Source organism: Anticarsia gemmatalis, chromosome 5, assembly GCF_050436995.1.
Source record: "Anticarsia gemmatalis isolate Benzon Research Colony breed Stoneville strain chromosome 5, ilAntGemm2 primary, whole genome shotgun sequence".
Lineage (NCBI taxonomy): Eukaryota > Metazoa > Arthropoda > Insecta > Lepidoptera > Erebidae > Anticarsia > Anticarsia gemmatalis.
Window position 1 is genome coordinate 10,265,906 of NC_134749.1, and position 14,012 is coordinate 10,279,917.

Here is a 14,012-nt window from a genome sequence, read left to right on the forward strand (position 1 = left end):
ACCCAGAATAATAAACAAGTGTGATGGGTATTATAATATATTAGTATTTACACATATTACGGATATGTACTGATTACTCCACTGTTCGTCACTGGATGATAGTTTTTTACAATATACTGCAACAATTTAAAGCCTTTGTCGTGTTTTTCTTTAACATTAGTTTCATTTGCTGTTCGTTTACCTTCTGCAGCAACTTCTTGGCCATCGGAAATATTAAGAAATTTTTCTTTCGCTCTCTTTAGTTCGTATAATTGTGAATCAAAGAAAAATTTATCTTCACGATCACTGAATTTATCAAATATAAATGTATCATTCGAATGTGAAGAAACTTTCGGGTATGCAGGTACAGTGGAATCATTTACAGCCTTTATAAAGAGTATAGATGCATCTGAATTATTTAGGAGTAGTTGATTGTCTTCTTTTCGGCTCTCATTATCTTCAATCCGCATTATCTTTCGAAGTATATATGGAAGTTCAATACCAAATCTTGTGAAAGGATCCTCAAAATATATAGAAAAGTATATAACGAGTAACATGACGATGAAGGTTGTTACAGCCAAGCTGCATCCACAAGAGCAGGAGAAAGGATGCCGTGGGTGGCACGGAGAACAGAGAAAGCAATTCTTTCTGCAGCTGTGGACAACTGATAAAGGTACTGTGATGAAAGATCGAATTATTATAGATATATATGTGTGTACTGTTAGTATCAACAAACGCATCAAGTCTTCGACTGCAAACAGCAAGGTTGCGAACATCCGAGTGACTGATTGATAGAAGTAAACTACGGGCATGAATATTACGTAGCACACGTTTGTACATAAACACATTATTCTGTTTCTTCTTTTAGTAATAGTTCAAGTTCCAGCAAATTTATATTTGTAGTGTTATTATGTTTTTTGACCAGATTTCGATGCTTTTTCACCCAATTGCCTTCAAGTGTTTATTTTCAATATCGATATATCTTTTTCTTGATTTCATTAATCGCATTAATTGGTCACTAAGTTAACTAATAACTATATTTAAGTAATTTATATATTTTTTAATTTTTTGTTGCTTTTTTTGGTTATAAACTAGCATAGATAAAAGATCGATGTTGCTATATATTTCCATACCATAGACAGTTTAATTATGTAATAACTGGTATTCAATCTAAATGAGTTTGAATGGTAAATGAACAATAATCGCGTTACCTACGCTATACAAATAACCACTTCCTTTGTATACGATTAAATATTATATTATTTATAAAGAACATTAAAATACGCCTTCGTACTGCAAATAAATACAATCCCAAAGACGGACACTGTAATAAGGAAGCAGAAACCATGAAGCATACCCATTGAGTGGATGAACGCTTTAGGTAGAGAAAAAAAATATCTACTAGAATACGAATACCCTAAACCAGAAAATTTTAGGCTACTAGCTGACGCGCGCAACTTCGCTTGCGTCACTGAGAGAATGGTCATAGGTAATTTTCTGAAGTAACAAAGGAGGGAGTAATACAAAAGATCAATAGTGATCGAAGTGAAGTCTATTAGCTGGCACCTCCACACCTAAGATAAAATAAGAAGATCACAGGACAACATATGATTCCAAACTAAGTTGTTATTCAGGTCTTAACGAGACGACTGATAAACACAAATACACTAATAAACATACATAACATCTTTACATACATATCTATAATTCTTTTGTAAGTGTGTAGGTATGTCACTGAACTTCTCTTAAACGACTGGACCGATTTTGATGAAATTTTTTGTGCGTGTCCAAGGGGATTTGAGACTGGTTTAGATTCACAATTTTGTCCGCTGGACAATGTTTTCTTAATAAATTTTTAATTTATTAGTAGTTGTTGATTTTGGAATGTTTTACATTGGATCCGACAGACGGCGCTACCATCGCAGTGTCAATTATTTTTAGTCTGTTGTTGTTGTCCATTTATCGAGGAAGGCTATATGCTATATATCGTCGCGCTACGACCAATAGGAGCAAAGTAGCAATAAAAAATGTTACAAAAACGGGGAAAATTTTGAACCATTCTCTCTTATATGACGCAAGCGAAGTTGCGCGGGTCAGCTAGTTACTTTATATATCAATATTAATTAACATCCGAATTCAAGCCAATTATACCGATATCCCAATAGGTGACATCACTCAGTGTTCCTGTTATTTATACACATTATTATGCACAGTGGTACTGGCAGATAAAGTTATTACCTAGTTTAAATTTTGCTTTGACGGTCAAATCATTCAGGCGTTTTCCTGTGCCTGCCGAGGTTATCAAAAAAATACTCAAAAGTTTTTTTTTCTTATCCTTATTACGCAGGCAAAGCCGCGTCAGTAACAAATAAAAATCTTTTAAAGAATACAAATATAATAGAATATGAAAATGAGATTTAATAAAAAAACTACTTGATTTTTATTCCTTAGTCGTTCATAGGTTCACTATACAAAATATCTTCAATTGTGCTGTCTGTATCACACCTGTAATATTCTGTATTGTCTTCGAACATTCTTGTATGTTTTTCTCCATCAAACGTTTTGATATGCGATCCCTGTTGTTCATCAAACACTCCACTTTGTCTCACCACGAAGAAAATAATGACGAATACAAGTGTTATCATCAAATTTGATTGAAAAAGAACTCTTATTAGATTTTCTATCATGAGCAAAGTGGTCAGGTAAAGTCTTGATAACATTTCTATAGTACATTCTAAAGAATGCGTCACCCCGAATGCCGTCTTACACATAATCTGAAGTTACCTGCAATCAAATAAACATCTATTCGATTTATCATGCCTTTATTTCGCCAGGAAAATGCATTACTGCATGTCCCGCTCCAGGGAGGAAGCGGGGGTCCATCGGGCTCTCCCACCGGCTTGGTGTTCTGGCTTTAAATTGGGCATACCGACTAAAAATCTTACGGTGTTCCTTCAACAGTCACCATAAGCGGTGGCCAGGACGCGGTACCTCCAATCAGATACTCCGCGTCCCAAGATTTATCATGCCTGGGATATCTAAGAAAGCTAGGAACGTCTGGTGGCCTTGGGATCTTGGACTATCAGAGCAAACCAAATAAAATTAAAGGTAAGGTTAGATAGACATCGTACTCCATTGCCTCTGTAAGCCTACCTGTTACTATATCCTATTATAATATCTATCGTGGACGATAGATTCTGATATGTTGTAACGATTTCCCATATATATTTTTGCAATAACACTTGTAGATTTGGTTATATTTTTATTTAATTTTACTCTGCCATGACAGAAAATACAAACAATTTATGGTAAATGGTAATGACTTGTAAACATAGATAATTAATTTAATTATAATGTTACAGAGTTCTCTTACATTTGAGATTTTCTCCACTCAAGTGCGGTTAATCATAAAGAAATAATAAATAATGTAATAATAGAAATCATTTTTATTTTATAGATATAACTTAACTATAAGACACTTTTAAAAACTAAACTAAACTAGAAATAATTAAAAAAAACAAAATATTTACAATTATACAATATATTTACAATAAAAAATATGGATACAAAAGGAGTGCGTCACGCGTCGTAGAATTTCTCCTCACCATCGTCGACTGGTAACGTACCCAGAATACTGGCAGCATTGCCACGTTGGATGGCAATGCTAATTCTTTGACCAAAGTAAAGGCCAGCATTCTGGTCACGCGTAGCATCGACGAGACGCTTCGCAATCTCTCGGTAGAGACTACGAGCACTCGGGCCTCACGGTCCTAAGGTTTCAACCCCAAACGGCACAAATACGTAATTACCAATAATGTTACTATATGCGCCGCTTGAGGATGTAATAATTAACTATTTTAATTACCTTATATACATATAATATATGTATAGTCTAATCTACTGGGTAGATATTCCCGTCGGAATTTGGATTACTTCGACTATGCACAAACCTTGTCTTGTAAAATTTAAAATAGTACAAATTAAATAGATTATTCGCCCAGAAATCGTGAAAACCTACTTGCGTACTACAAGACCAATTTGAGATACTAGTACCCTATTACGAACAAATGGTGCGTTTCCAACCGGCGCAAATATTTGAGTGATAAGCACGAGCATCTGTTCTGAGCTTGGTTGTAAATGTACCGTATCTATTTAGATATGTATTTATAAGAATAAAAGTATATGTTTATCAGTTAGCTGATCACCATAGTACAAGCTCTGCTTAGTTTATAAGTACTAGTAGAGTATAAAACAAAGCCTACGTAACAAAACATAATAAATTATAATTTGATTGACTATAACATTAGTTAATACAGTTAATAAAATAAAACAAAAAAATAACATGACAATTTTTTATTTAAAGCAAATAATAAAAAACAGTCGTCCAGTTGTTGAATGGCAAACTGTTTTCGTGTAAATCATACTGTGAGTAAGTATCACTTAACTCCGTCAACTCAGTATACGTTTCTTTGCCCGCTCTGAGCTTTGGTTGTGTCGTCGTATCATTCCTGGAACACTCAGTGATGTCTCCAGGGGTGGGCACGAACCTCGTGTGAGCTATCGGCTTAGCTTTAGCATAGCCCACCGCATAGAATATCTTGTCGAGGACACCTGTCGCTCTAAACACGAAGAATATAATAATTAGAGCGAAGAAAGACATCAGACAATCGCAGGCTCCTCCCCTGTTCACGGGGCAGGGTCCGCCTCCTCCGCAGACGAAACACTTCATTCTTGCCGTCAACAGAAACACTACACATATAGGTATGAGTGATATTATTTGTAACAAGAAAGATATGAAGTTGTAAAACGTCTGTAACACCATTCTCACTACGTTCTCTAGCATGAGGATCACGGTCATGAAGACCCTCACAAGCATCTGTATCCCGCATATTACGGTCTGCAGCAAAGCGTGCACGGTTCGACACATGTTTTATCTCGTATCTGTGAACAATTTTTGTTAGCTGTAGACATTATACGAGAGAGGAATCAGTAACAGTCAACATCTCAATCATTTGAGCAACTAAAGTGTTCTCGCGAAAATGGGAGCAATTTGGCGTTAAATGCGAGTGTATAAATTACTAGATAAATACAAAACGTATTAAGGACGTTTATATAAATTTTAGTAAGCCCTGCGTTAAAAATAACAATTTTATAAGTCTTTAGAAAAGTAAATATTACAAAAAATACAAACTCCTGGCCCCATGAGTAGACGAACCTTATTAGGATTAAAAGAATGCCAGAAAAACAACAACTACATATTGACCTACTCTGAGTTGCTGAGTGATAAATAGAGTAATGAACACTTTAGTTACCCAAATAGTTAAGACTAAGACTGTACCTTATTTCTTGTATCCTAATGCAAGGATAATCTTATCGAGGAACCCAGTCCATCTGAACAAATAGAAAAATACGCCGACGATTACGAGAGTAGCGGCGCAGTCGAACATCCCACCCCGATTGCCTGGGCAAGTGCCTGCGTTACAGTTACACAGGCAACATCGGAGCTTTGACGTGAGTATGAACACTAGGCATAATGGTAATATAGATATCATCTGCATTATAAACGATATCACGTTGAAAATTGTCTGAAATAGCATTCGTATCAAGTTCTCTATCAAAGATATGGTGGTTATAACGAGCCTCACTATCATCTGAAGCACGCATGTTATCATCTGTAGTATTGCCTGTATTGTTACACACATTGTTACAAACAGATCTGTAACAATTTTAGTGTTTCATTATTAATTGGTTACAAATAAAAAAAACTTAGGTACTGCTCAAAATGTAAAATTACTTTTACGAATTATCCGTGGCAAGTCCCACGTATGAACAAGATAGCCCCTTCCGCCACGAACACATTGATGCCCCAACGTTACTTTGTCCCACAAAGCTAGAATTTTCGATACACCCTGGACTTTTTAACGGAGCTAAGCTACTTACTGATGCTAAACAATTTTGTATACAAAATTAATTGTTTACCTGTTCTCCTTAATACCAATAAGCAATAAGCCTTTAAATTGTCAAGTCATCTATTTATAGCAAAATAAAACATCAGTGTAAAAATGTATATCTAAATCTAAACAAAAAAAATATAAAAAAAAATGTTTCAAAAAAATTACATTTCAATATCTCTTTACGAGATTTTGAAGCCGAATGACATGATAGACGCAAGAATTTATTTACTTTTTTTCAAATTTCTATTTAGAATATACACAAGAAGAGGTTTAATAACCAAACAGTTTTTAGCATAGTATCAATATCAATAATAATTTATAACTATAAAGCTGCGCGTTCGCTGCGCCGGAGTCGGAGCGTAGGGACCGTGATAATTTTTTGTTTTATATTAATTTATATTTAAAAGACCAAGAGGGAGACCCAAGACCACGTGGGCAGAAGTGTTGCGGCGAGACATAAAGGCATGTGAGGTTGAGGAAGACAGCGTCAAGGAAGGCTGACCCTACTACCATATGGGACGAATAGCCCGAGAGAGAGAGAAAGTATTAATTTCTATGGTGCTACGTTCACTGAATCGGCATTGCGACGCCATGGATGTGCTAACAACAACTAAAACGTTCTTTGTTTCATAGCTATTAAGTCTGTGCAACATACAGGCTAATTTTTATTTTAATACGTGGGACATATGTACATAAGCCGAATTATGATCAAAGATCCATAAACCAAAGATAATTTCGCAGTTGTAAAAGAGCTTTTTACATACAAATATGTATGGGACGGTCGAGCGTTCAACTTCAAATACAAGATTTTCATTACTTATAGCCTACTTTTATGCCAGAAATTCTGCGGAAAAAAAAGAAAGATTTTGCATTAATAAAGTCCACGCAAACGAAGTTAAGTTATCAACTAATAGTACTTATAATAATATTGTTATTGTTATGTCCTACTCACGACCTATACCTAAGTTATATCTGTCGATGATCGACTTGGTCATCGCAAGAAAACACAAATTCGCCATTAACATTTCAGGAGCATTAACTTCTCGTCAAACTGTGTAGTGTGATACATACTAATAATCAAATCATGCGATGGCCAGGTCGGTCTATTTGTTTTAAAGGTATTTTTTTAAATTGGCATAATAATAACATACGTTATAACTTAAGACAGAAGGTCCTTTAAGTAGAGACTAAATAGATTAATCGACTTGGTATTATATAGATCTCACAACTTTTTACGGCGAGACTTGAGGTTTTTACAGAATGTTTTTAATGGCATTATTATTTATCGTAATAATTGTCCAGTACAATGATCATGACAAATGCAATATTACAATGAACATTAGGTAAAATAACAAGCTAAATTTAAATATTATCATTTTCCCGTTTTGGTGGAATATTTAACATATTCCTCATTTGATAATGCACCAAAAATGGCTCTACAATATTACCTACAGAGGCGCGAGGCTCTGCTCATGTGTATCCGCGATTTCAGTCTTAAAAATCCCCAATCAACACTTGGTCAGGGTGGTGGACTCATGGTGTAATCCCTCCCTCATTGCGGGAACAGATCCTTGCCGAGCAGTAGCACATTAATCGCTATTTCTTTTTTTAAGACTAGGTGTCGAAAAAGCGCCTGTTGCCTGATTGTTTTAAGCCAAGGTTTTCAAATCCTGTAATCCTTTCATCAAAACAGTTTACTTGTGACCTTTGCCTATTCCATGGCTGACATTCCGTTACTATTTTGGTCCATCTTCACGTCTAGAAAAATATCATGCCTGTGGCCATTGAAGCTTCCGTGTAAAGATGAAGTAAAGACACCGTATCAAGTAGCGTAGTGAGAATGAGATAGATAGACAGAAGCGTGGATTGTAGGAGCATTTTGGTTTAATAAAGTTTTATTTGAGTGAGTAGTAAATAAAATAACTTTTTTGTTTATTAAAATTTAATACATATGTATCTTATTAAAATCAATACAATACACCTACAAATTCCTAAGGAATGACTTATAATAGTACAGACAACAGTAATGCACTCGAGTATAACTAAATCTATCAAATAACTAGGTGTATTTAGTAGATAACGGTCATAGAGGTATTAAGTTCTTGCATTGCAAGCTTTGGTACAGGTATGTCAATCATCAGCAAGCCGGACCGTGACCAAAACAATCGTAGGTTTACGATATTTTCATTCGATAAGACGAAATATCTTGACACAGAAATATAAGAATCTGACAAAAACCTACCAGTCACTAAAAGACAAAATCACTATCCCGACTAGGTCTTAGCTGGTGGTGATTTACTGTAGCCAAGAAGCTTAGCTATCCTATCATTTAGACCGAGTTTTTGGAATGCATAGTACATAATAATTATAGCGATTGCGGACATAAGGCACTGACACATTCCACCTGTTTGGCCTGCTCCACCGCAGTTAGGGCCACACATCAGGCATTTGAGTCTAGATGTTAATATGAACACGATACATATTGGTATAATTGATACCATCTGTAGCAGAAATGATATAAAGTTGTAAAATGAAGAGAGGACCATTCTTATAATGTTTTCTATCATCAGCATGATTGTCATGATGATTCGCACTATCATCTGTAAAGTGCATATGAATGTTTGTAACAAAGCTCCGAATGTTCGACACATTATTCAGCATCTGCAACGGTTACGATGAATCTTTTAGCTGGCTCTTGACGCTTCAGTTCGCGTACTGCTTAGAGCGAGGCCACAGTACTCCGTTGCGTTGCGCTGCGATGTCGCAGCGTTGATGGTGCGTCGCGTTTCATATATTCATAATATGATACTGCCACATTTACGCATTGTGTCGTCCGCACAACGTTACAAGGGATCGACGGACAAACGACGGAGCGAGGGGAGAGTGCCCACTTGCCCCGTGCGACAACGGACATGTGTCGTCGCAACGCATTTATGGCATACAATGTGTTGATCAGTAGTGATGACGCGACGCACAGCAACACAACAGAGTAATGTGGTCTCACTCTTATTGTCTGTAAATACAATGAAAAACAAACCACTTTTAGTATAGTACTAAGAGAATGTTCTTACTTTACCTATCTGTTCCGCAATTTAAAAGTAAAAAAATCCTTGATTATAATTGCGGACAAAGTAAAAATAGTAAAAGTAAATCAATAATCAATAAACTATTCTCAAACTATGATGGCATATTGACAGATTACTTTATTATACTGCGTTTCGCTTTTTTTTCGAAGACAAGGTTGAGGTTCATTGAAATAGTATTTTTCTACTGCATGTTTGGTACAGTGGTTAACGTGGTCACCTCGCCGTAATAGCACTGCGTGTGGTGGGTTCGAATCCCGCCAATTATTTGTTTTTGAGCATGAGTAATTATCCGAGCCAGGTTGTTAATTTACTTACATAAGTAGGTTTGGTTGGTTTTTAAGTTATTTGGTTACCATACTACAAGATCTGCTTAGTTTGGAATCAAATGACCGTGTGTCAGTTGTCCCACCATATTTATTATTATTAATTACTAGCTGACCCGCGCAACGTCGCTTGCGTCACTTAAGAGAATGAGTCAAAATTTTCCCCGTTTTTGTAACATTTTTCGTTGCTACTCCGCTCCTAATGACTGTAACGTGATGTTATATAGCCTATAGCCTTCCTCGATAACTGGGCTATCTAACACTGAAACAATTTTTCAAATCGGACCAGTAGTTCCTGAGATTAGCGCGTTCAAACAAACAAACAAACAAACAAACGAACAAACTCTTCAGCTTTATAATATTAGTATAGATTTTATTCTACAGATGATGACTATATGTAAAATGCAACATAATAATGAATGTTTGATGCTTGACAACGCTACATAGCCACATCTGAATGAAACCCGAATTGTGACGATTTAATCTTAAGGAAAGTACTGGAGATATGCGGGAACAAACATAAAAAATATGGTCGCATTAAAAACCTCCTGTCTTTGAAGTCGTTTAAAAATATAGTCCTCTCGGCGCGTTTGTTTGTTTATTCGCAATATACTCAAAGTTTAGTTAACTAAAATCCATGCGATTTTCTCCAATTACTACAACTGTGGTGCCTGTGGTTCGAACTCTCGACCATGAGGGAGGCGCAACTTAAACCATTCGGCTATCACTGCTCTTCTTTGCACTATTTGTTGTATATTAGCGACCAGCCCCGCTCGGGTTTATCTTAACACAATATACACTTAAACCTTTCTCCAGAATCACATATGATTCTGGAGAAAGTCGAGATCATGGTCGAGAGTTCGAACCACAGGCACCACACCAATGACTATAATAATATATTTGTATTAGAAATAATAATCGCTTGTTCCAACAACAAAGAAAAACATCGTGGTGGAACCTAACTTTCCTGAAAGTCCTTACAGGCTCTTGAAGGTATGCAAAGTCTCTACACCGAACTTGGTCAGCGTGGTGGACTCAAGGCCTAACTCCTCCCTCGTTCCGGGAGGAGACACTTGCCCATTTGGGACATTTATGGGTTTGTTAAATTATTTATAATAACTACATTACAATGCTAAACTACTAAAGTAATGAGTTACGTGACAAGCGCTTAGCACTTGTAGATACTTGAGTGACTTAGTGGGTATCTCCCCCGCCAAAAATAAATGTGAGTGAATTTCAATATAAATACACACTCATAATAGAATTCTTATCAGTCTAGCACTCGCGACGTAGCATACCGACAGCCGCTGTTAACTCACAAGGAAAAATTATTCACATCGGTTGTAAAGTGTTCATATTTCGTACATCATTATTATTTTTTCGTACCAATTCATTACAGGATATGGAAGAAGATTTTGAGACTTACGTTATTGACGCCTACGGGCAGGATGTTCCTGGTAATTATAAGCAAATATTTATATTGGGTCGGGGAAAAAGTCTTTTCGCATTATAGTATGTATGAACTTTAATAAAATCTCTTTGGCTTCAAGAATCACAAATGAGTACACGTTCATTAGGTTTCTTTCAGTGAGCTCGTGAGGTACCCAAATATCGAGCCTTTATGTGTAGAGAAAAGATTTTATTACAAGTTCATATATACTATCATGCGAATAGACTTTTTCTCCAACCTAATACTATGTTATTTTTATTATACAATTTTCAATTATTGTTTATATTTTTAGCCGGAGGGGGTTACAAAAGGAATGTGAGTAGCAACTCATCTTTGTACCAGATTTATTAATGTACGCTAAATGTTACTTAATTCTGTATATGTTTATTCAGAAAAACAAGAAAATTATCTTAATACCAGCGGTGATAGAACAAGCACATAAATGTGATGAAAAAAAGAAAGCATGGTCTTTTCATTATATTCGTAAAAATATAATATCTTTAGTCGGCCGAGTGAGGGATATCAAGGATAAAATAAATTACCTGGATTATACCATTCAGGATATAACAGGCAATATCCAAGTGAAACTCTACACAGACGTTGAGTTCAATGGAGAGGTGAGTTTTTTTTAAATATTTGATTAATTAAAACTATTTCATACATCTCTGCCTACACCGCACCGGCAAGACCTCCAGGTTTAACACGAATTAAATACTTACATACATACCAATAATATCACACGAGCTCGTGGCTTAGTTAGCAACAGCCCTAGCCGCGCGGATCGATCTTTGAACGCTTGCCGAGGTTGTTCTGTGGATGGGTGACCATCTTATACATGTGTTTCGGAAGGTACGTTAAATTGTAGGTCCCGGCCGTCATTTTGAAAGATCTTTGACAGTCGTTAACAGTAGTCAGAAGCTTGAAAGCCTGAAAACAAATCTTACCGAAGGGTATCGTGTTGTAAATCAGGTAACTGGGTTGTGGAGGTCAGATAGGCAGTCGCTCCATGTAAAACACTGGTATTCAGCTGCATCCGGTGAGACTGGAAGCCGACTACAACATAGCTTAGAAAAAAAGGCTAAGCTGATATATATAATTAGATTAGGTGCATGAAGACTGGACAAGCCAGAAAAGGCGAATTCGCTGAGAGACTTTCGCGCGCGAACGATCCGTCCACAGGGAGAAAGATTGGCCGGAAGCAGCAAGCGACCGAGGGGACTGGAAGTCAAGGGGAGAGGCCTTTGCTCAGCAGTGGGACACAGAAATAGGCTAGACAAAAAAAAATAAGATACTTGCAGAATAAACACATTATAATAGACATTATACTAAGACTATAGTTAACGGACTAAGAACCAACATGGACTAAAGTTTTTAAAATTAACGACTAAGCAATTACAAAATTGAAATAATAACACTCAATGTAGAGGCATATCTGCATCTCGAGTTGTTTGGGTTTGCTAGAAAATAAATAAAAGTCAATTTAAATTAAAATATTATAATGAAATCAACATAAATATCATACCACACGATAATAAATTACGAAATAAAATAACTTTTATTAACATTAGGAATATAGAGTGCACTCTGGGACGACACGTCCAGACAGATCTTGGTGCTAGAGTTAAATGACGTTGAACGAAAATACGAAATATACATTATTACAATAACAGCCTCTTTGGCTGTGTGAAAAAAAAACATCCACAAACAATTTTTTGATACAAGTGATTCAAATCGCTTTTCTATTATCCGACTGCGCGGCGTAAGGGAGTATATTGAGTTTTGAAGTTGTTAGCAGTATATGAGTATCACCATCCACACAAGCAGTTGAAAAGGATTTTTAATTTTAGCTTGGTATTGAACTAGTCAAACATAAACAACAAAATATGTACTATAGTCAAAAAACTCAGTAGAGCCTTGAATGCAAGGTTCGTGGCTGGCAGGAGTATAGAAAATACAGAACTTATGTCCGGTCTCTGAGGTAAATTTAGCGGTAGTTTATCTATTCAAACCGTCATATTTATATGAGCTTAAAGGCTATTGAATAGATAAACAACCGCTACATGCCTCAGAACCTGGGCTTTAGGCCCGAAAATGACGATATACAGACGCCCGCTAAGCAACCGTTGATGCGGTCATTCTATAGATAGGTGACCGCATAGTGGAATTTAAACTACGCGTCGGTGCTTCGGAAGGTACGTGCAAAGTTGGTCCTGGTTGTTGTCAATTAAGACAGTCGTTAAGTCATGTCAAAGGCCTTTTGACACTAGGTTTACCACTGACGATAAAATAAAATAAAAATTAAACCCAGTGTTTAATATTGTCTTGTGTGGATAGTGCAACGGGGGATTTCGTACGTTCGTATGTTCGCATGTTAGTTTACAGTTTGTAGGCTTGCCGCATCATGAGGTCGAAGTAACAATCGTTATCGATAGAGACGCTGATGCCGCTGTAGTAGTTCATGAACTCTTCAAGAGTCACCTGAAGCAAATATTATCGGTTTAGAACATTATTATACACATACAAATTATCACGTTTTTCCTGAAGATGTAGCCTTATGAAAAATGGTTTATTCCCCGTAGTCCACTACGCAGTCACCCCGGGGTGACAACTGGGAATTTTCTTCCTATTTGTCTCCTCGGGGGACAGTGTTTGAGGGGACAACTGGGAATATACCTTAAAAATACCTATGCTTCGCCATTAACAATGTTAGTCCCATGTAGGCTAGGGCTAGCTTATTGCCATTTTATGTTCCCAAACTCCGGGCTGCTATTAAGAAATATTCTAATATAAATTAGAAAAGCCCAACAGTACTTTGCCGGGCACGAGAAACGAACCCGAGAGCAGTTTATAAGTAGGTTTTTACAGGTTCAAAGCTAACCGCTGGACATGAAATGTAGTTGAAAAGAGTAAAAGTAAAGAAATTCTCCGCGCGGAACATTACGTATGGGTCATTAAAAAAGTTAGATATCCTCTTTTTCAGAATTACAATCACTTTTTCTAACGGTGAAGGAAAACATCGTGATGAAAACTTGCATGCCTGAGTCTTTGTCACAGTTGCTATCCCCAATCCACTCCGCTCTTAGCTAAAAAGAGTGATTTTTTTGCCCAGCCGTGGGACACGTTTTTAAACCGGTTACTGTTCCACTGCTGGGCAAAAGGGTCTCCTCTCGAAGGAGGGAGGGCTTAGACGTTGAGTCCACCAATGACTTTTCGAAGACAT

General features: G+C 36.6%; 1 protein-coding gene and 1 long non-coding RNA gene across 6 annotated transcripts in view; one reads left to right on the plus strand and one right to left on the minus strand.

Moving 5' to 3' along the window:
* Positions 1-10,686: 10,686 nt before the first annotated feature.
* Positions 10,687-11,253, plus strand: LOC142972740 (uncharacterized). The gene is made up of 2 exons (XR_012959482.1): positions 10,687-10,799; positions 11,085-11,253. It is a non-coding gene; the product is annotated as an uncharacterized LOC142972740 (long non-coding RNA).
* Positions 11,254-12,271: 1,018 nt separating this feature from the next.
* Positions 12,272-14,012, minus strand: part of LOC142973151 (calcyphosin-like protein) — a 66,383-nt gene continuing 64,642 nt past the window's right edge. For all 5 annotated transcript variants that reach the window (XM_076114746.1, XM_076114747.1, XM_076114749.1 and 2 more), the window contains one exon: positions 12,272-13,270. In XM_076114746.1, the coding sequence (XP_075970861.1) occupies positions 13,169-13,270 (102 nt within the window). In that variant the 3' untranslated portion in view covers positions 12,272-13,168. The remainder of the gene's footprint in view (positions 13,271-14,012) is intronic.